General features: G+C 38.3%; 2 protein-coding genes across 2 annotated transcripts; both read left to right on the forward strand.

Annotated features, from left to right (window-relative positions):
* Positions 1 to 1388: 1388 nt before the first annotated feature.
* On the forward strand, positions 1389 to 8564 carry slc25a15a (solute carrier family 25 member 15a). The gene is given in 7 exon segments (NM_001200508.2): positions 1389 to 1509; positions 2329 to 2411; positions 3710 to 3968; positions 6746 to 6886; positions 7091 to 7266; positions 7764 to 7922; positions 8142 to 8564. Coding segments are annotated over 6 exon segments (912 nt in total). The 5' UTR covers positions 1389 to 1509; positions 2329 to 2356; the 3' UTR covers positions 8264 to 8564.
* A 6001-nt stretch (positions 8565 to 14565) lies between these two features.
* stoml3a (stomatin (EPB72)-like 3a) lies at positions 14566 to 21383 on the forward strand. Its single transcript, NM_001200988.2, is given in 7 exon segments — positions 14566 to 14720; positions 16447 to 16550; positions 18252 to 18324; positions 18493 to 18575; positions 18662 to 18865; positions 19784 to 19918; positions 20870 to 21383. Coding segments are annotated over 7 exon segments (930 nt in total). The 5' UTR covers positions 14566 to 14581; the 3' UTR covers positions 21062 to 21383.
* The last annotated feature ends 1586 nt before the right edge of the window (positions 21384 to 22969 follow it).

Below are 22969 nucleotides of genomic sequence, written 5' to 3' on the forward strand. Positions count from 1 at the left end.
CTGGAATTACACCCCTTATTTTACAACCTGAGAGCCAGATCCCCTGCATGTGTGCTTATCAATGTGTCTTTGAGTTGTTTCCGTCGCCGTGGAGATGCCGGTGTCAACCATTATGCAACAAATCTTTGTAGTGTTTATTTATTAGGGCTGGGTGGAAATAAAACCGGTTCTCCGATTTTAATCGATTTTCAATGTAACGAAACTATATCTATTTGGGAAATCCCCGAATCGATTATTAATGCACGTGCTTTACTTGAGAGGATGTGAAAATTATCTGTAGTTCGCCTCTCATCCTGGAGATGTCGCCATCGTTCATGTTTTGAAATTTGAAAACGGTTTTATTTCTTAAACATGTTTCAACTTGTTAATGAATTTCACTGTTGCATGTTTACAGTGTTTATTTATTTTATTTTATTTTATTTACAGTAATGTGCATTGTGTAGTTTGTGCTTACCTTGTGTGCACTGTATGCACATATTTATGATTATGATGCATTTTATGCACATATTTATGATGGGCCCCACTGTTAAAGTAAATGTGTATTTCAGTAATATAGCTAAGTAGGAGGGTTTCGATTACAAGCATTTATATTAAAACATGGATTCCATGTCTGCAAAACTAACATTTTAAATGAAATATTGATGTATAATCGATATTGAATCGAGTCGAATTCTAATTTGAACCCAAACTATATAAGAAAGTAATCGAATAGCCAAATTGGTCGCAATACCCAACCCTATTATTTACTTATATATATATATATATATATATATATATATATATATATATATATATATATATATATAATTATTATTATTATTACAGAGGCGTACATTCAAATGTTGACCTTTAGTTGAATTGAATTGAATTTAGTTCACGTGTTTTCTAGAAGATTAGGTAAACCCGGAGTTGCACGCGCACGCAGTGCATGTTGTAATTCCCCAGAATCCCCATCAGAACGGAAACAGCGCGACTCACCACCACGTGACCCAGAGGAACGATGGAACTGGACCTCCTGCACCTTACCTCGCCAATTTAACGCTCATCTAGACCAGAAGCAGTAACGAAAACGCAAAATGTCAATGAAGACATGGATGAGAAAACACGAATATCTCCATTAACTTGTCTTTCGTCTCATCATCAGATCGACTTTAATCCTTCCACATCACCGGATCACACTCGGTTGTGATCCAGCTGGAAATCCACTGCTCACTTCACCTGGTCAAAACATGGCAGCTCTGAGATCCAACTGGGGGGGGAATGGGGGGAATCGTGTATTCAGGGTTTACACTCAAATGAATGCGTGTTGACGTGTCAGTTTGTTTCAGCGTAACACACACAGTTTGTTTCACACACACACACACACACACACACACACACACACACACAGAGAGAGAGAGAGAGAGTGGTACTTGATGCCCTTCGGTACTGCTCATTTTTCTGACTCGCACGCGGAATTAACAGTAGACGAGGAAGAAAACCTTGAAGTATCTCAGATAAGAAGATACGGTAAGTGTGAAGTTGTACGTCTTTGAAGGAACCCGGAAATGAAAATAGTCTTGCTTAACTTCTGAATGAAATGCCTCAACGGGCTAAGTGTATGTTGTGATGTGCCTTTGAGTATAGTTTTGCAATGAACTAATGACAGGGTGAGTCTTGTTTAAATTCAACTTGAGATTGCTTATACTGCTTTAGCAGTGTCCCAGCTGTCCACAATCCTTCAGCTCCTCTGAGCTTTAAGATCTTTAAACATATGGGCATTTCATGAACTTACTTACAGTTTAGTAACAGGGTTAGTAAAAGTGTCAAAGTAGTGAGCAGAGCAGTAAACTGTCAGTGTGAGATACACACACCTGCCTTTTACTCTTTCTGGAGCCTGAAATGTCTTAGGGTTGCATTTTACAGTAATGTCTGGTTTATTGTGTGGAGTTGTACAGTTATATTGTCTGAGAGCATGTGTGTTATAGAATGGGTTATGACAGCACTGCTCACATTTCTGACAGATTAAGCAACGCAGATCTCAGGACCCAGAGTTTGTATCCTGGATCAGTCCTTTTTTATGTTTTAAACTAAACCTGATATGATAAATTGTGTTTAAACTGCATCCTAAACATAATTGTACTGTTTTAAATCTCACGGTCATTAGGATTGGTCAGAGGGTTGAAAACCTTCATGTATTGGTTCATAAATGGTAACTTTTCATCTATTTCCAAGAGTAAATGTTTTCATGAAACTGCTTTATGAATAATATTTATTCAAACTGCTTACACTGTTCATGAAGTGTGGATGTCTAGGCTGTGTATTGAAAGACTTGTGTGTTTTTAACAGGTGGTAACACAGGAGAGGTTATAAAACCATGGCACCGAGTCCTGTCATTCAAGCCATCATTGATTTATCAGCCGGAGCCTGTGGTATGCTACAATATTGCAATTTTAATATATTGTGTATGTATGTACTTTGGAAATGTGGCAGTGGTGGCTTAGTGGTTAAGGCATCTGGGCTCAGTTTGAGTCCATTGTCATGTTAGGTCATTGAGCAAGGCCCTTAACCCTCTTTGCCCCAGGGATGCCATTATTATTATTACCCTCTGCTCTGACCCTAGCTTACTAACAAATTGGAATATGTGAACAAAGTAATTTCACTGTATTGTATCAGTATATTCTTTCTTTTACTTTGTGGATATAAAAATGAATATACATGTTACTTTCTCCTTTTTGTTTAAACACACACACACACACACACACACACACACACACGCACACACACAGCTGCTGTTCCTTTAAATAAACCTATACATGTACTGTAACTTGTGGTAACATTGTGGCCTGTGCTATACCCTGAATGACAACTTGCCAGATTCTTTATTTCAAGAGCAACACCAACAGCCTATGTTACTGTTATCTCGAGATTTCACCTTGTGTTTATGACCACTGAACGCTATGATATAAAAATGGGCAGGCCAATAACAAAAAAACACTGGAAGAGTACATGCTTGCCAGTAATTAACAGTAGTGTTAGTTAGTGTGTTTCAGGTGTACAATTTAAATACAGTTTTGGCAATAATTCGATCCGTGAGTTTGCATGTTAAAGGCTAGTTTAGCAAGGTGGTATTGCTATACATGTTTTATTTTTTTTAACATAGGATATTACAAGACAAAATGTGCAATACTTAGAGAATGAAGTCAATAAAGTCATAATACTATAATGGAAATAAAACAATACTTTACAAATAAAGAACACATCAGGACCAGATTACTATTAGTATTAGAACTTTGAAATGACTTTTTCAAATGAATTATTCAAATGACTTCCAGAAATTTTGTTTATTTTGAAGAGAAAACCACACAAACTGGGCGGCATTTGCCACCAAGCCCCGATGTTGACTTATCATATGGACTTGAACCAAAAACTTAATTGGAGACTTGACTGCTGTACTGTGTGCGCTGGAGTTACTGCTGTTATGTCACAGATGTAACCATCGATAGTTTTGTAATTTCTCCTTCAGCAAAAGAAACAATAATCTCAGCAAATCCTCAAAGTCTCTCATGTTAACACACAAATGTTGTCATTTGGGCCATTTTATAAACAGTGGCCCTAAAACGCTGATGTACAAACATGATCAAAATAAGAAATAAACATTCAAGTATAGATTTTGTTACATTTTTCAGCCATGTCACTGGTGCTGCTCTTATCTCTCTCTTTGCTTAAGGTGGTATAGCATGTGTGCTGTGTGGCCAGCCATTTGATACCGCCAAGGTGAAGATGCAGACATTTCCCGGGCTGTACCGTGGCTTTGTGCACTGCTTTGTGTCCATCTCAAAGCAGGTGGGGCTGCGTGGTCTATATCATGGCACTACCCCAGCTCTGATGGCCAACATCGCTGAGAATGCAGTTCTCTTCATGAGCTACGGCTTCTGCCAAGATGTTGTGCGTTTTGTGGTTGGCTTGGACAGAGGAGCAGAGCTCAGGTTAGACATTTCCAACCTATTTATCTTATTATCTCAATTTTTTTTTTTTAAATCACATACTGTAGACACATCACTCAGATGTGTAAGGCTAAAGGGTTGCTATAGTGCACCCACAGTATTGGAGAGTTTAGCATTCTGCTTCATTTAACATCCCTGATTCAGCTTATCTGCTAATTACCGAAGCTGTCACAGGCAAGATTTAGTGTATTTGAAGAGGGAGAAAACAAATCCATGCAGTATTTTTGCCTTCAAGAGTCTGATATCCCGGCTATGGAGTTAATCTTAGCTAACTAACGTGTTAGTATAGTTTCTCAGTACGATGTTGCACATATAGTGATTGTTGGATAATAAATGAGGATGCCATGTATTGAGGAGTTGACCTATTTCCATAACAGCAGGTAGCATTCAAAATATGCTACACCCACACCATATCAGTTGGTATAACTTGTGGAAATTATGCATTTAACTGGACACACATGTCATATACGCTCGCTGTCCACTTCGACCACATTGATCCTTGAGGCGTGTTGAGCATCCTGAGATGCTTTTCAGTTGTAGAGTGGTTATTTGAGTTACCATAGCCTTCCTGATAGCTCAAAACAGTCTGGCCATTCCTCTCTGACCTCTCTCATTTTGTGTAAACTCTAGAGGCTGCTGTGTGTGAAATTCTCATGAGATCAGCAGTTTCTGAAATATCCAAACCAGCCATGTGGTATCAGCAACTATGCCATGGTCAAAGTTACTTAGATTACATTTTTTTCCCTATTCTGATGTTTGATGTGAACATTAATTGAAGCTCTTGACCTGTAGCTGCATGATTTAAGACTGGTGCTGCTGCCACATGATTGGATAATTGCGTGGATGGGCATATACAGGTGTTCCTAATAAAGTGAATTCACACCAACATGTGTATACTTTATGTTACAGTACAGTATGCGTCATCTGTTTATTTAATCAATTCTAAATGATTTAAAGTGTGTTGGGGGGGGGGGGGGGGTTAGGGGGGGAGTTGGAATATACAAACTGGCATGCACATGCACATAATGCCAAGAAAACTTATGAAACGATCATTTTTATTTCATGCTGTTTCCTATTTTGTGGGCAAATCTTACAAGGAACGAACATGGCATTAAAATAACAAAAGTCGTACATTGAATTTTCTTCCTGCAGTGACAAACTGAGAATGCTTTGATACATGGTGGGGTGGTAGATAACAGTGTAAGGCCGTTATATTGGAGTCATTGTTGTCATGACATTGTAGTCAATTTAATGCTAAGATATTTGTAGGGCCTGGCTTATGCCGAACCAAAATGGCTACTATATTAGATACAATTGTGTCTTAGCTATACTCATTGGCTATTTTATTATATATTTAAAAATTGCACCTTTTATGCATTTCATAATGAAAAAGTGGAATATTTTGTGTGTATGTAAGTACTGTGTAAGCCTATTTGCTTGGTATTGTGTGTGGCACTAGTAATATGGGCTACAGTCCTTCATTACCTGCTTATAAAGTGAGCCTAAGAGAAATCGCATTTAGTTGCCATTTAAATTAAGACTAAAATTAAGACATTTAAATTAAGACTCCTTTATTTAGTTGACTATTAACTGTAGTTCACATCTAGTAAATGTGAACTGACAAAAGAATGCATCTTAACATTTAATACTGTTATTCAGAAGTTATTCAGATGGCTCGCTAAGAGACGTACAAGCTTCGACAAGCATTTGTCGCTCATGAATTAGGGCATAATCCTTTCTCTGTCACTCGCCTCCAATAAAAGCTCTGCGATGCAACAACGTTGTTCAGCCTTTGTGCTTTCTGCCTTTCAGGCTGCTTTCTGCCTTTCAGGCTTGATTTGTTCTGTCTGGTGGACTAGTTGTAACAAGAACACATGAATTATGTATAATTATTTACTCTTCTTTTTTTTTAAACCTTCATTGTTGTTTAATGGTATTTCATACTTTTTAAAGTTAAATATTTTGCTTTTCATTGCATTTACACTCACATAAGAATAAAAGTAGCAGCATTTTAAAAAAATTAAAACTATCTGACTAATGAAAATATCATATTAAAGAAGTTATATAGATTATATAGATTTCTAAATAGATTAGATTTAAAAAGAGATTCTATGCTTCTTTCTGAGTTATTCTTTATGAGCTTTTTTGAGGTGAGATCCTATTTAACATTAACTGATTTGGAAGGATTTGAAGGTTTAATCAGAAAATGCCTAGATAGGGTCTTAATAATGTGCATTTAAAGCACTTTGTGTAGGCCTTGACTTATAAATGTAGAGTACACAACCAGCTCAGATATATATATAATTTCTAAAAACTGCTCTTCAACCAGATAATTTCTTTAAATTGTTATAACTGTTATAGATATTTATTTTCCAATTGTTATTTGGTTATTGAAAGGTTATTACCTTCTTAAAAGACTTCTACCTAGAGCCCTCTCTGATAGGAAAACATTGGGTTCTACATAGAGTTTTTCTCTTTTCTCTTCACTTTAATTGTTTCTGTAGGGGAAAATCCACAGAACCCTAGTAAGGACTCTAGATTTAATCTTTTGCATCTAAAAGTGTACATAAGTCACACATTGACTTAGTTTAGTCATGGTGCTTGAAATTGCTATACAAATCAGAACAGACTGTGCATTATTTTCAGTTGATGAAAATGTTTAACAAAATGTTAGCCGAGCTTTTGTGATTATGCGGCCTCTGTCTTGTCACCTCTGAGTTAAATTCCAAGCTTCATTAATGGATGGTGTGTTGTTTTAGTGACGTTCAAAAGGCTTGCTCTGGCTCTGTGGCCTCCATCTTCTCCTCACTGGCTTTGTGTCCCACTGAACTAGTGAAGTGTCGTCTGCAGGCTATGCACGAAATGGAGGCATCAGGCAGGATCGCTGGTGGACAGAAGAGGTAATGACTATAACTGGGCGTCAGATTAGTCAACTACAGGATTTACAGAAGCATTCAAACATGCTATTTTGTGTACACTCACATAATGTAGTGTGGTTGTTCTCAGTTTATATTTATATACAGTAAGGTTTCAAGATGCATAGCCTTTTCAAGATACTGTCTCCAAATGAATTCGTCTCATCCTTTTTTTTCTTCCTCCCTCAGCACTGTGTGGTCTGTGGTTAGGCATGTGTTAAAGACAAACGGTCCTCTGGGTTTTTATCAAGGCCTGTCCACTACTGTAGTACGTGAGATTCCTGGCTATTTCTGCTTCTTTGGAGGCTATGAGCTGAGTCGATCTGCTTTTGCCCGCACTATGGGCAAGACCAAAGAGGACATAGGTAACCTGGCTATAATCTGATTATTAAGTGCTTTTCAGTGAAATACAAAACACAGCAATAGAGTTGAAATCATTGGTAAGTTTGATTGAAGTTTTAATTTTTCTTCTTAATTTTCTTGATTTGACTTTGTTTAAAAGGCTACATGTCCAAATTAAATTGAGCTCTATTTATATACCATAGAATATACAATTTAAATTAATCTGACAGTAAATTGTCTTTAAATAGTCTTTTTTTCTGAAGTTATCTTTGTTATCAATCTGAGGGAACCCTAAAAGATTCTATGTAGAACCCAAAATTAGAGTGTTTACCTGTTAGAGAGGCTTCCAAGTAGAACTGCTTTAAGAAATAAATAACCCTTAAGTCCTCAGAAAGTCTTTGAAAAACCATTTGATTGCACAGGCAAGCAATATGTGGGGTCTTTCCTGGACTACAAGATGTTGACGTGATGGTACATCCTAAAAAGTAGCCGTATAGTAATGTGCACATCTGTTTGGCAGGCATCCTCCCACTGATGTTTAGCGGTGGGTTTGGAGGGGCCCTTCTCTGGCTAGTTGTCTATCCAATAGACTGTGTGAAATCCCGCATTCAAGTTCTGTCCCTGGCTGGGAAACAAGAAGGATTTATAAAGACATTCCTTGGAATTGTACGCAATGAAGGTAAGGGTTCAGTTCTTTTGTCATTGGAGAGATAGGTTTACCCAGAAGTTTAGTATGTTGTGCAATTTTGTAGGTGAGAGGTTGAAATATTTCAGTGACTATACAGTATATTCCAAAATTAGCTTGGTGATCTAAATATAATATTCACAAGGATATTAATAATTTTAAAAGCAGAAATGTGACTAAGCACACCTCATGATTTTATTTTCTCTTTTCCAGGAGTGCGACCTCTGTACTCAGGTTTAACTCCAACTATGATCCGGACATTCCCTGCTAATGGCGCACTCTTTCTGGCCTACGAATTTAGCCGTACGACGATGATGAAACACTTTGATGTGTGACACAAGGGTCCATAATTCCTTTTAAACATTCTGTGCTGTCCGCACATTAGAGGTGCTTCTATATTTTAAAAGATTATTCCAAATAACTTTAATGCTGACTATAATTTTTTTTTAATTATTTTATTTTATGTTGGTATGAATAGTAGTCATATGGTTCATACCCTCCACGTTGTCTAATCTATGTTTAGGACTTTTTATCTGCCAGGTCAGGTGCTGGCTCAAATTTAGCCTATTACCCAAAATTCAACATAGAAGCCAATACTCACATTTACCTCTGAGCCCAGTTGGAGATAGAAAAAAAGACACCAGCCGTGAGTGAGAAGAAGCAAGGGTCCAGCTTTATTGGTTCCGTTCCACCACACGAGATCCACAACGATGAGAATTCTCAGAAGTGATCCGATACCCTGAGCCTAAGCTCCAGTATTTATACTGTATTTACCCAGTAAATAACCCATATGTTTCAAGAAAACTATGATATCACTACCAATAGGGTTAAAAAAGAGCTCATCTACCTTACTATTATGTTCAAGAAAAGGGCTATTCCACTTACACATAGAATAAAAACCAGGGGATTTCAAATTTCACATAGAATCAAAACCAAGGGATTTCGAATAACCCATAGAATCAAAAAGTGGAGAGACAAAACAATCTAGAGTGACCTTGGTCTTACTATTATCTCGTGTGGGTGGGGGGCAGCAGCTTGACTCAGCCACCCTTATAAATGGCTCCTCATGGTTTTCTCTTAAAATTAAGGCCTTCCTTGCGAGCCTGCATTTCTAATTTCTAATTTATTTTCATATTTGCTCTATATCTCTATTTTATATATAGTTATACTGCTTGAAAAACGGTTTACTGTACTTCCTACTTCATAATATCATTAAATTACCCTTCTACTGTCCCACATATCCTATTATTCTGTTTTTTTTATAAAGAGTATATATATTATTATTATAAGATATTACCCTTATAATATCTTAATATTCCTTTTTATTATTTTAATAAAGTTATAGTAGTATGTGTGAGAGAGAGTGTGTGTTATGTCTACATGCCCGCCCTTGACTGTACGAGAGTGTGTGTGTGTGTGTGTTAGCACTCCCAGCTCGTATACTTCTTTTTGACCCTTTGACTAATAAACCATAGTGTATTACTCTTAAAGATCTAAGATCTTTAATGTGTGAATCCAATTCAATATTCAATATCAGTCAATATCCGCCTCACACCACTTCTGTGTGTCTTTTCCGTCTTTTCTTCTTCTCCCCTTTACTGGATACTAGGTCTCCCTCATGTTTATTTTATGACATTTTTTATCCACAACACAGGAAAATCTATATATAAGAAAATATTTTCCTAGAAGCACAAATAAGGGTATTTTACCCTTTTTGTCATTTTAATTTGCACCTTGAACTGTATGCTTTTTCTGTCATTTTATATTCTGCCTTCACACAGTTCTTTGCACAGTGTAGTCACATAATGGAAATGTTGAGTTCAAAGTACTGTCACCATGTTAGACTACTAGGTGCACAGCAAGACTTAAACACAATGAATAAGGGTGTGTCACATTTAAAAACATCTTTACAATTGCAGTGAACACAATAAAAAGTGATATTTTTATATGATAGACATTTCCAGGAAACTTAAATGTCCAAAACTGTCCTGGATACTCTACCTTGACAAATTGGACAAGTCTTCCTATGCCATCTTTGTGCAATTTTGTGCTTGGTTTTTGTGTGTTGGTTTTTGTTTTTGTTTTTTTCTTCTCCAGACTCTGGAGGTTTTACCTCTTTTTGGGATCTGGAAGAACGATGTTAAGGAGTCCATTCAGGTGAATGAACAAGAAAAACTTTTAGGTTATATCTCTTTAGCATTTCCATTCCAGTGGAGTTTGTGTCTATGGTGAGGAGTGTTATGGCTCCCAACATACCCAGCGTTTGAGGGAGTAGTGGACTTCTAATTCAACAATAACATAATGGTTCCAGAGAGAACCAGAGCTATTGTGAATATAGACAATATACTAAATAGAAGTTGTGCTGTACGTGGACTACTTTTCATTTTACACAGTTATAACTGTATAGAGAAGTACCATGTTGGTAATTTGCAAATCAAATAAACATGATTTCACTAATTAAAATGTCTTTTAGTTTTTCATTTTGTGAACATCTATACAAGAGAATATAAATAACATAACTCACAAGGCTACTTTTTGAACTGCAACTGCAGTCTGATTTTTTTGTTTGTTTATTTATTTTTCTTTGTTTAGATGTTAAATGACTAGAATGCATTAGATACATTATATCTGTATGAAAACATTTATGTCCATATTCAAGCATACGCTTAAGGCCAGCTTTGCCCAAATTCACATTCCATATTTTAAATCATCATTTAAACACTCCTCATATAAGTAAATCTGACTGGATTTAGAAATACTACTACTAATAATAATACAAAATGCTCATTTAAAAATTTCGGTTCTTTAAATGAATCAAATCAAAGTGTAAAAATTACTATAGATCATGAAAAGTACATTTAGTAAGAAAAAAGAACAATAAAGAGGTCAATTTAAACATTTTTTAACTGGATTTAAAATCACCCACTGAGATGGTGTTCCTCGTGTTCTCTGTGAGATATAGCAATATCCTTGAGATTAACAGCAGACCTGTCTCAACTATGCAAAGCACTGGGGATAGGCTATAATGCTTCAGGGGATCTGTAAGAGCTAAACCATTCAGAGCTTTAAATGTAATGTTGAATGTGTAGTTTATAAGGAACTTATTAGGCTGCCATGGTATTGAATAATGAAAAAGAATGGTGAAATATGCACTGACTTTCTTTTCCTGGCAAATATGCAGTCTATCTGAACCAACTGAAGGTTACAATAGTCCAATCTAGAGATTATAAAAGCATGCACTACTTATTAGAATATTTCTCATTTTGGCTATGTTTTTCAGTTATAATACTCAGTGATTCTTAAATATTGTTTAAATTATAAACCAGCATCTGTATGGCTAGATCAAGTTCTTTAAATCTAGCGTAACTGTAGATTTCATATTATAACTATCAATTTCTAGGGTGAAATCTCCAACCTTATCGAGTACCAGACATCTGTATTTTTGTTTTAATAGAATTTAGGAGAAGGAAGTTTCTGTTCATTCAAGACAACAGAAACTTCCTTCTCCCAAATTCTATTAAAACAAAAATACAGATGTCTGGTAATCGATAAGGTTGGAGATTTCACCCTAGAAATGCTTGTGTCAAATGAGTTCCACAGTAGACGTGACTCTTTCATAACTGTTGATGGAACAACAAAGAATTCATCTCCACATAGCAGTTTAGAGGTGGATCCTGGAGAACCGGTCTAGAAGCCAAAATACTGCGCACACCTGATAAATACATAATGGCAGGCAGGGCTGTTTCTCAAACTTTGAGGGTCCTAAATGACATCCTGTATACTTAGAAGGGCCCCTGGTGGCCCTGCCTGGTTGCGGACACAGCAGAATATTTCAGCAGACCAAACCGAGCATTTAAATAAATACTGTGACAGAATGTAGGGGGGAAAATTGCCTGTAGTTCAGTGACTCCATGAGCTTTTTTCACATTTTTTCTAAATACATGCACTTACGTCAATTATTTTTAAAGGATCACACATTTGCTAGAGTGCTAGAATCATTTGCTCAGAAAGGACTGTTACAGATTGAAAGGAAAGGAATGTTACAGATTGTCTTAGATTTTTTTTAAAAAAATTTACTAACTCTATCTTGTGTGAATAGTGCAGTGATGATGTGGCTTGCTAAACATTTTTTTTTTTTAACAAACCACAAAAGTTGATGAGAAAATAAAACATTTAAATGATGTCAGAAGTGTGCATTTAAACTACCCACTTTATGTTTAAAACAGATTTTTTTTTAAGTTTAAAATCTGTTCTGGTATTAGTTATTATTCATTAGTACTCATGTAAATTACCACTACAAACCAAAACAATTATTTCAAACTCAAAGGTGAATATGTAATGTCCAGCAGAGTGCGAATCCATTCTCTTATAGCTCAAGAGTGTGCAAATGAATGCTTGTTATGAATAGCGTGGGTTTAGAAAAACATAAGAAGCCATTCAGACACAGAAATGGTAAAAGAATGTATGGGGGACTGCCCAATCTGCACTATGGATGAGCCACTATTGTTTATGAGGGTCCAATTACATACTCATTGTAATATTTAGCTCCATAGAGAGTTAATAGAGGCCCATTGGCGCATGACTCATGCTGCCTCATGGTGAGGTCAGGTGATCAGCCAACAGGATATATCAGGCAAAGGCAAACCACAAAAACCAGGAAACAAAGTCCTTGTGCTGTCAGTGTGCTTAAATTGTGTGTGGTTGTATTTGAGTGTAGGTGTGTTCATTCAGTACGTGTCTATGATGTACAGAACCATTTCTATTGCATAGATTGAACAAGGAAAAGAGGGATTATGAATATCCATACATCAAAACCATATATATAATATCCATACATCAAAACCACTCAAAACGAGCTACTAGTCTATATAGCGGATGAGCATGTTATTGACTCTCAGCTGCCTATTACAGGGTTGCTCTAAAATCTCATAGAGTCTGATAGCCTCTTGAGTTAATTTTGTTTGAGGTTATGCTATTAATGTCATCCTACCCCATCAAAATCTATTGTCATGAGTCACTGCTGTTCAAACTTTTAATTGAATACTCACATATCAGCCGAGTCTGGAAAGGCTCTGATAGCAGAAAAGACTCCAGAAAAGTGATCATTTCTATAAACAGAATTTACATGGTTGGTTTATAAAACATTTAAACAAAAATAGCTGCAAAAAGTACCAAGACATATTAATGAAAGAATCATAGAAATTTTGAGTAGTTTAATCCAAAGTTAATAGGCATGTAATGGGTTGTCAAGATTATTTGAAAACGAATGTTGAAAATGGCAGCTGAGTTACATGTAGATTGTTTCCCCACCAAATGACATTAAACTGTGAGAAATCAGCATTGTGCCAGATGACACCCAAAACGTTATATTTAGAGACCTTTAATTCATTTCTAAATATATAAAAGCCAGTTTTCTGTTGGCTACAGGGCAGGGCTTTTTAATTTTTTTTTTATTTTTAATAATTACAGTTAGTTATATTCATTTTGATTTGAATTTTACTTGCTATGGACACTTTTGGACGGCTACTACTTGAATATCAAAGTAGTAAGAATTGAGAGCATGTGTGTAGTGTTATGACCATTATATATTGGTACAGAAATTATATTATTATTATTATTATTATTATTATTATTATTATTATTATTTATCAAATCAAATAATCAAAGAAAAGCAGAGAAAACCTTTGCTTTGATAGTTTATTTCTTATCTGAGCATGGTAAGGCAATTATTTCGTTAATTTAACCTAAAGTTAAGTTAAATGTTAGACTAACTTAATTGTATTGCAGATAATGCAAAAATTTCAGCTGTTTTCCGTGAGTTAGATCATCTGGCTCAACTCACAAATACGAGCCGTCTCCTCTAGCCTATTGCCTTTTATATATATATATAACCAGACAAAAATCCATTACAGAATTAAGACCTGAAGCCCTGCCGTATTTTGTAAAACCCCAGTGAGTAAGCGGAGATAATCAATAAAAGGTCTGATACAGTATGTCTCAAGAAGACCTGATTTTTCTGTTCTGATTGAATCAGCTACCATTACATCCCTCCTCTTTTGTCCATTGACCTTCCCTTTTGTATTCATTCTTCCACACCAGACTTCTTGTGCTATTTCCATTCAATGTCCTAAGAATGATGCAGCAACATTTTAACAGGATGGCCTGAAAAGGAGGTGATCACAGAAATACATCTACAGTTCTGTAACAACTATAACAATGCTGAGACTTTGACCACAGCTCTAACAGTCTGCCATGTATGATCATAGATTTCACAGAAGACACATAACTCGTTTTTATTAATTGCATTCGGTCCCCCCCATAGTTATAATTTGCAAGTTGTTTTGTAGAATGCATTACCTTAAATTATATTTATCTTGAAGCTTTTCTGAGAGCAGTATTTAATAAGTAGCCTCTATTTTGTCTTAATTTTGTATATTATATAACATGCCAAAAAATGTTTTGTTCCACCCAGTATTACAGCTTGCTTGAGTGTGTGTGTGTGTGTGTGTGTGTGTGTGTGTGTGTGTGTGTGTGAGAGAGAGAGAGAGAGAGAGAGAGAGAGAGAGAGAGAGAGAGAGAGTGAGTGCATGTGTCTGTATGTAGCTAAGATATAAGCCCCACCCTTTTTCATGGCAGAATTAGAAGCTCCTGGAGTGACGTATCTTCTTACACACCATGCAGCAGCCTCCAAACAAAACAGAGTGACTTCTTCTCTGGATATGATGAACAAAAACAGGATTGACAGGGAAACAATGGACAGAAAATCTGACAGCGTAATACCTATTATACAAGGTATATATATATATAAAGACATGTATCTATTGATCTATGAAACAATTAATCTGAGAGTACTTCTGTGATATCAGATAGACTATAGAAAGTCAATTGTGATGTCAGTGTTTTTCCACAGTAGCTTGTTTTAATAATAGAGAGGGAGAACTTTAGTCTAACTTTATAATGGAAATCAATCTTAAACAAAAAGAGTAGTAAACTGTTCTGCTGTGCGAGGTCTCTGAAACATGCATAGTCATGCTTGGCAAGTAGAATTGCTAATGACTAGTGCTGTATTTTCTGGAGGGAAAGATTATCTGGAATCATAAGATTTTACTGATTGCAGCATGTACTGTAGTATTTATTAAGAAAACAGCAGATTGGAGGACATGCATAAGGCAAAATATGTTAGTCGAAAGTGCAGTTCTCGACCAAGAAAGACTTTGCTTCTTAAGTGTCTTAAGTGTTATGTTTCAGATGCTTTGGACATAGGACTTCAATAAGGAATGGGTGTGTAAGTGTTTGTGCGAATGTGCCTTGCGATAATCCCCGTCCAGGGTTTCCCCGCCTTGTGCCCTGGAGTTCCCTGGGACAGGCTACAGGTTCCCCATGACCCTAAGGGGGCCTGTTTCACAAAGCCGGTTTTGGTGAGTTTAGTTTGAGCAAACTCGGTTTTTCGGTCTCAACAAGCCATGGTAACGCGCCATGGTAACACGCTACACGGTTAACCTGCTCTGGAGCAGGTTTTATTCTGGGTAACTCTAACTCAATTTGGACCAATCAGCTGTGAGCAAAGTGATATAAATCTGATGCATCAAAGCTAAGTCTTTAGTGTTTTTAGAGATGACTTCACCGTTTATGGAGCTTGGAGCGCAAATAATAATGACACTTCGACGGGAAAGAACTTTTACAGACAGACACAGTCTCCCTGGCTTCTCCCGAAGACCATCTGTATGAAAGCTATGGATTTGGGGCAGATGGTATATTTTATCTCTGCTGGCTTCTTGAGCCATACATTAAAAATCTGGCATGCTGATTAAATGAAATTACATGAAATATGTTGGGGTTATAAATTTCCAGTCTGTTTATTCTCATTGTGAGCCTATAAAAGTAAACTTATACATGTACACAACAGCAGTATTCCCGAGCTGTGTGATTTTTACGGTTAGTGTAGGTTTACATTCCTCATATTTTTGCATAATAATTTCCTGCTGTTCAACTGGAAGTATGCAGGGGACTAGGGTGAATTGGTCTGCACCGTTAAACTTACCTCTGGTCCCAGCACCTCACTCTCAGGAACCAAATTAATACACTTTGGAATCATATAAAACCTGGCTGCACGATTTTAATCGTCACCATGTTACAAAGTAGTCACGTGGAAGGAAGGTCATTTTAAGACGTGCCAGTGAAGGAATGGATATAGACTGTGATACTATGCCTAACATGATAACCATGGCTGCATGTGACATTATGAAGCAGAAAAATCAATACTGTAACATCAAAGCCTTCTTTCATTTAAAGTTTTAATTTCCACATCCCAGTTAGACAACTGAATAAAATTGCCATACAAAAATATTAATAATAATAGATTTAAAAAAAACAAAACAAGCATTTTAATTTACACTAACTTTAGATTTGTTTACTGAACCATAATCTTGGTCTTTTAATTGTTAATTGTGATTACTGGCATTCTGAAGGGATCACACTGTCATCACACAATTTTAATGTCAATTTCTCTCCTCATCAGATGACAGCCCTCGTTCTTTGGGTTTCTGTGGCTGGATTTTACTCTTCATCTCTGTCATTTTCACCATAGCCTTGTTTCCTGTCACCATATTCATGTGCATCAAGGTATGTTTAAGATCTAAAATTAAAGTTACAGGCTACAGTAGGATTGTAATTAACGCTAATTTTCTAAATGTTGGGATCTCAGTAATTACATCACTTGTAGTCTGTAGTCCAAGAGAGCATAACTGGCTCTGCTCTCTGTGTGGGAAGATAGCCTTTCAAACATCGTCATCCTGCTAGATAGATACAGTGCCCTCCACTAATACTGGCACCCTTGGTAAATATGAGCAAAGAAGGCTGTGAAAAATTGTCTTTATTGTTTTTGTTATAAAAAATTCACAAAAATACTCTGCTCTCATGGATATCAAACACTTGCAAACAAAACACACGTTTATCAAAAAAAAAAAAAATCTTTGTTAAATATAGGTGCGCAACAATTATTGGCACCCTATTAGTCAATACTTTGTGCTACCTCCCTTTACCAAGATAACAGCTCTTAGTCTTTTCCTATAATGCCTGATGAGGTTGGAGAATGCATGGCGAGGGATCTGAGACCATGCCTCCATACAGAATCTCTCCAGATCCTTCAAATTTCGAGGTCCATGCTGGTGGACTCTCCTCTTCAGTTCACCCCAGAGGTTTTCTATGGGATTCAAGTCAGGGGACTGGGATGACCATGGGAGGACCTTGATTTTGTGGTCAGTAAAACATTTTTGTGTTGATTTTGATGTATGTTTTGGATCATTGTCCTGATGGAGGATTCAACCACGCCCATTTTAAGCTTTCTGCCAAAGGTAGTCAGGTTTTCATTTAATATCTGGTGATATTTGATATTTGAGTCCATGATGTCATGTATCATAACAAAATGCCCAGGTCCTCTGGGAGAAAAACAGCCCCAAAACATTAAAGAGCCACCACCATAGTATGTAACCATGGGCATGAGGTACTTTTCCATATGGCTACCTCTCTGTGTGCGCCCAAACCAACTCTGGTGTTTATTGCCAAAAATTGTAGTTTTGGAGATTTTATGACCCCAAGATGCAACTAACTTCTGCAAATCTCCAGCTGTGAACGTTGGAAATTTTTTGTCCACTTGAACCATCCTCTTCACAGTGTGTTGAGACAATATAGACACACGTCCATTTCCAGGTTGATTCATAACATTTCCAGTTGACTGGAATTTCTTAATTATTGTCCTGATGATGGAAATTAGCATTTTCAATGCTTCTGCTATTTTCTTATAGCCACTTCCCATTTTGTGAAGCTCAACAACCTTTTGCCACACATCACAGCAATTTTCCTTTGGTCTTACCCATTGTTATCAGTGACTAAAGGAATTCGGCCCATGTGTTACCTCATATTTATACCCCTGTGAAACAGGAAGTCATGGTTGAACAATTTCCTGTTCCTAGTCACCCAGGTGTATTAAAATAAAATATCAATGGGAATATACGTCAAATATATTTTTCTCATGTGAATTCAAGGGGGTGGCACACCTAAATTTAACAAAGATATATTTTTTTGATAAACCTGTGTTTGTATGTTTCTATGTGTTTGCAATTGTTTGATATCCATGAGAGCAGAGTATTTTTGTGAATTTTTTCACAGCCTTCTTTGCTCATATTTAGCAAGGGTGCCAATATTAGTGGAGGGCACTGTATGTTGGTGGGGGATAATATGAGGAAAAAATTGCCAATGAAATTGAAAGAAAATTGGGTGAAAGTATTGTGCTTTTCTATATGTTATTTCCGCCCCCTAATTCAGCTCGTCCAGGAGTATGAGAGAGCTGTGATCTATCGTTTGGGTTGCATTGTTGACAGGAAACCAAAAGGACCAGGTATAACAGCATCTTCAGTTTATGAAATGGTGATAATCATTTAATGAATCTTTTAGGAATTAATGAATTTCTAATTCCTAAATATTCTATTACTATCTGATGCTTCATACATTGTAAGTCAGAATATGTGGAAAGTTTTATCATTTTTTCGTTTCCTCTGTTCTGCAGGAATGTTTTTCGTGGTGCCGTGTGTTGATACTTTTACAAAGGTGGACTTGAGATCTAAGACATTTGAGATTCCACCTCAAGAGGTACAGTCATCATTAGGGTACAATTCAAGTCTCAGATTTGAAGCCTAGATCTCGCTAAACAGCATGCATCTTTTCTCTGAGCACAGATTCTGACAAAGGACTCGGTGACAGTGTCTGTAGATGGTGTGGTTTACTTCCGGGTCAGTGACCCCATCTTGTCTGTAGTTAATGTGAGAAATGCTGATGAGGCAACTCGCCTGCTGGCCCAGACCACACTGAGGAACGTCCTGGGTACTAAAAACCTGTCAGAAGTACTATCAGACAGAGAGGGCATCTCCCATAGCATGCAGGTTTGGAAAACATGATGTCTCACTGATCATAATGTTATGATTTTATAGCAGTATAACCACACTCACTGGCCACTTTAATATGAACACCAGTACACCTGTAATTTCATGAAATTGTCCTATAAAGCGTCCAATAAGTGGAAGTGACACAATGCATAAAATCATGCACATACAGGTGAAGAGCTTCAGTTAATGTTTACAGTATATCAAACATCAGAATGGGGAAAATATGTGATCTTAGTGACTTTGACTGTGGCATAGTTGTTGGTGCCAGACAGGCTGAATATTTTAGTAACTGCTAAACTTGATATTTTATGCCCAACAGTCGCAAGAGTTCACACAGAATGGTGCAAAAACAAAAAACATCCATTGAGTGGCAGTTCTGTGGGCAGAAACAGAATCTGAGGCTACAGTTGGCCCAGGAATATTTTTCCAATCCTTAGCTGTCCAGTTTCAGTGAGCCTGTTCCTCACTGAAGTCTCAGATTCCTGTTTAGGGTTGATAGGAGTGGAAGCCAATTTGGTCTTCTGCTGCTGTAGCCCATCCCTCACAAGATTTGACATTTTGTGTGTTCTGAGATGCTTTTCTGTTCACGAAAGTGAAAGTGGTTATTTGAGTTAGCCTTCCTGTTAGCTCGAACGAGTCTGATCATTCTTTTCATTTTTCCCACCATGCTAAGTAAATGCTAGAGACTGTTGTTTCAGATTGGTTTTTAAAAAATAAATGTAATGCATGAATGTTTTTTAATGTATTTAAAATGCGTCTCCTTGCTGTGAATAGAACACAGGGCTTAAACAGGTATATGACAGTATGGCAAACAAATGCCTTGGTTGCATTATTTGTCTAGATTATTAAAATATGATGAACAGCAGTCAGGCTACACTACCCTTCATGTCTCTGTGCTAACTATCTTACTGGCAGTTTGTCCTAGATGAGGCCTCACATCCATGGGGTATCAAGGTGGAGCGAGTGGAGATTAAAGATGTTAAACTCCCTCTTCAGCTCCAGAGAGCCATGGCAGCTGAGGCTGAAGCCTCCAGAGAGGCTCGTGCTAAGGTGAGTTTTATCATCAGTCCCGAGTGCACAAAGCTGTGGAAAGGCAGGGTGGAAACTTATCATCTACAGAAGTTACCAGTCTTATTTTGCAACACTTGCAGAAGACTCAGTTATTCACAGCTCTGGATGACTACCTTACAAAAATAATGTTCACAGTGGAAATATCTTGCATGTAGACAAAATGTAGCTAGTATTACTTATTATAACATTATTATACTATAAATGTTAAACATAAATAAACAAAAACTAGTCAGCCTATTTTTAGAATTTTATACTAAATTAAAGTTTGAAATGTTTTGTTCTGTTGGCAGATAATTTTCCTATTTTCTAAAAATAAATTATTGAAATGTGCAACTTATTTACAAAACTGGCAAGCAAACTAACATTTGCTCATTGATGGACACTTGTATCCAAAACGATTTAGAATATAGACTGCATATCACTTGGCAGATGAGGGTTAATTGTCTTGGTCAAGAATAAACAGTGGCAGAATTTGAGTTCAAACCTTCAGATCAACCCAATAATCCCAAATCCTTAACCAGTGAACAACCCCTTCCTTTCTTCCTTCTGTCCCTCCATCCGTGCATATATGAATTATATGCAATTTAATAATATAATACGCTAATAGTGGAGATTATGGTAAGTTTTTAAGGAAATGCTTGGCAGGATGATCAGTACTGCTAAAGTTTCTATTCCCTTCTCCCCTGACAGCTATACATGAATAATGTAGAAGGTTTTGGTTTTGATGGTAAAACAATAGTAGTGTTAAAGTTCCAGGTACACAATGTGAGTGTGTAATCTTTGCATTCATCCTTGATAAGTAAACACTATGTTAATTTTTAATTGTTCTAAATGGATGGACTGTTATGGACAAACCTAGTGGAGTGTGTTCTGGATTCATGATAAAATTATGATATTTAAGTCTTAATGTGTTTTGTGTTGTTTTTGAAGGTGATAGCAGCAGAGGGAGAGATGAATGCATCACGGGCCTTAAAGGAGGCCTCTCTGGTCATGTCTGATTCACCTTCAGCTCTGCAGCTCCGTTACCTCCAGACACTCAGCACCATCTCAGCTGAGAAGAACTCCACCATCATCTTCCCCATGCCCATTGACATATTGCAGCACTTTGTGTCCCGTAAATGATGTTCAATTATAAGTCTTCAGTAACAGGTCGTATATGTCATTTCATATTGTTATATATTATCGAGGGGGGAACTCTGGACTTCATTTCCCAGCAGCAACTGCACTATACTACATCACTATCACATGACCACCTGCACCTGTATCACATTTTTTGTTTAACGAGCACTCATATATATAGCCATTGTTTGTACTGCTTCCTAGTCTTACATATTGTCTATCCAGGCTTTTGTCCAAGCTTCAATGTTTAGTTTTGCCACTGTATTTTGCCTCATGTTATTGTGTCTTTGTTTTTTGTCTGTTTGTTTATTAAATGTTTGAAATCTGCGATTGCTTCCGTCTCTACCTTTGAACCATGACAGAACGTAAGACCTAAAACTCGGAAGCAGCAGATTCATCATGAAATACCTGGGCATCACTCTGCCACCTATGTTCAAGGAGAACTACGCTACGCTATGTCAACAGGAGGAGGAGTACCATGCTGCGCTACATAAGCAGCAAGAGGACATGGAGGAGTCCGGGTACAAGTGGGAGCCTGTTAACTGGGCAAGTACCATCTCCCATCCTCCCTCCCCTGGATCTAGTCCAGCAAACGGAGTCAGCAGAGAACGCAAGTCAGCCTCCCTGCTCGTATGAGGATGCTGCTCAGCCTTTTGGATCAGCCAAGGACGTTGCTCAGTCACCCTGGTTGACTGAGGACGTTGCTCCGTGTCCCGACATACTCAAGTGCTCCCCTCTGTTCGCCAACCCCATGCACAATGCCACTGTGCTTGTCTGCTCCGCTGAGGAACTCGCCCTGCTTTTTTGCACTGCTGAGGGCATCACTCGGCTTTACTGCTCCGCTGAGGAAGGCACTCCACTTTTCTGTCCGGCTGAGGGCGTTGCTCTGCCTACCTGCTCCGCTGAGGACGTCGCTCTGCCATCCTGCTCGGCTGAGGACGTCGCTCTGCCATCCTGCTCGGCTGAGGACCTCGCTCTGCCATCCTGCTCGGCTGAGGACGTCGCTCTGCCTTCCTGCTCGGCTGAGGACGGCACTTAGCCTTCCTGCTCGGCTGAGGACATCGCTCTGCCTACCTGCTCGGCTGAGGACGGCACTCAGCCTTTCTGCTCGGCTGAGGACTTCACTCTGCCTACCTGCTCGGCTGAGGACATCGCTCTGCCATCCTGCTCGACTGAGGACGTCGCTCTGCCTACCTGCTCAGCTGAGGACGTCGCTCTGCCATCCTGCTCGGCTGAGGACCTCGCTCTGCCATCCTGATCGGCTGAGGACGTCGCTCTGCCTCCATGTTTCGCTGAAGACGTCACTCCTCTTCTTTGCTGTGCACCGTATGTCTGCTGCACTTCCTGCTCCACGGAGGGCATCGTTTCCCCCTCGTGCTTCGCGGAGACCATCGTTCCTCCCTTTGGCCTCACGGAGAACTTCGCTCCCCTCTCTGGCCTCGCGGAGAACCTCGCTCCCCTCTATGGCCTCGCAGAAATCTTGGAGCTTCCCTTGGTCCTCACGGAGAACATTGCTCCCCTCTCCTGTCCTGCTGAGGAAGTTGTCCCGCTGTTCTGCCCTGCAGAGGACATTGCTCTGAGCTCCAGCCCTGCTGAGGACACAGCTCTGCTTACCTGTTCCGCTGAGGATGCTGCTCTGCTTGCCTGGTCCGCCGAGGACGCCGCGCTGCATACCTGTTCCGCTGAGGATGCTGTTCTGCTGGCCTGTTCTGCTGAGGACGCTGTTCTGCTTGCCTGTTCCGCTGAAGACGCCGCTCTACTTACCTGTTCCGCTGAGGACATCGCTCTGCTTACCTGTTCCACTGAGGATGTTGCGTTGCTTTCTTGTTCCGCTGAGGATGCTGCTCAGTCTCCTGGTTCAGCTGGGGACATTTTGCCCAGGGGGCCAGGACTGCCAGAGGGAGAGAGTGC

Source organism: Ictalurus punctatus, chromosome 17 (assembly GCF_001660625.3).
Source record: "Ictalurus punctatus breed USDA103 chromosome 17, Coco_2.0, whole genome shotgun sequence".
Classification (NCBI taxonomy): Eukaryota; Metazoa; Chordata; class Actinopteri; order Siluriformes; family Ictaluridae; genus Ictalurus; species Ictalurus punctatus.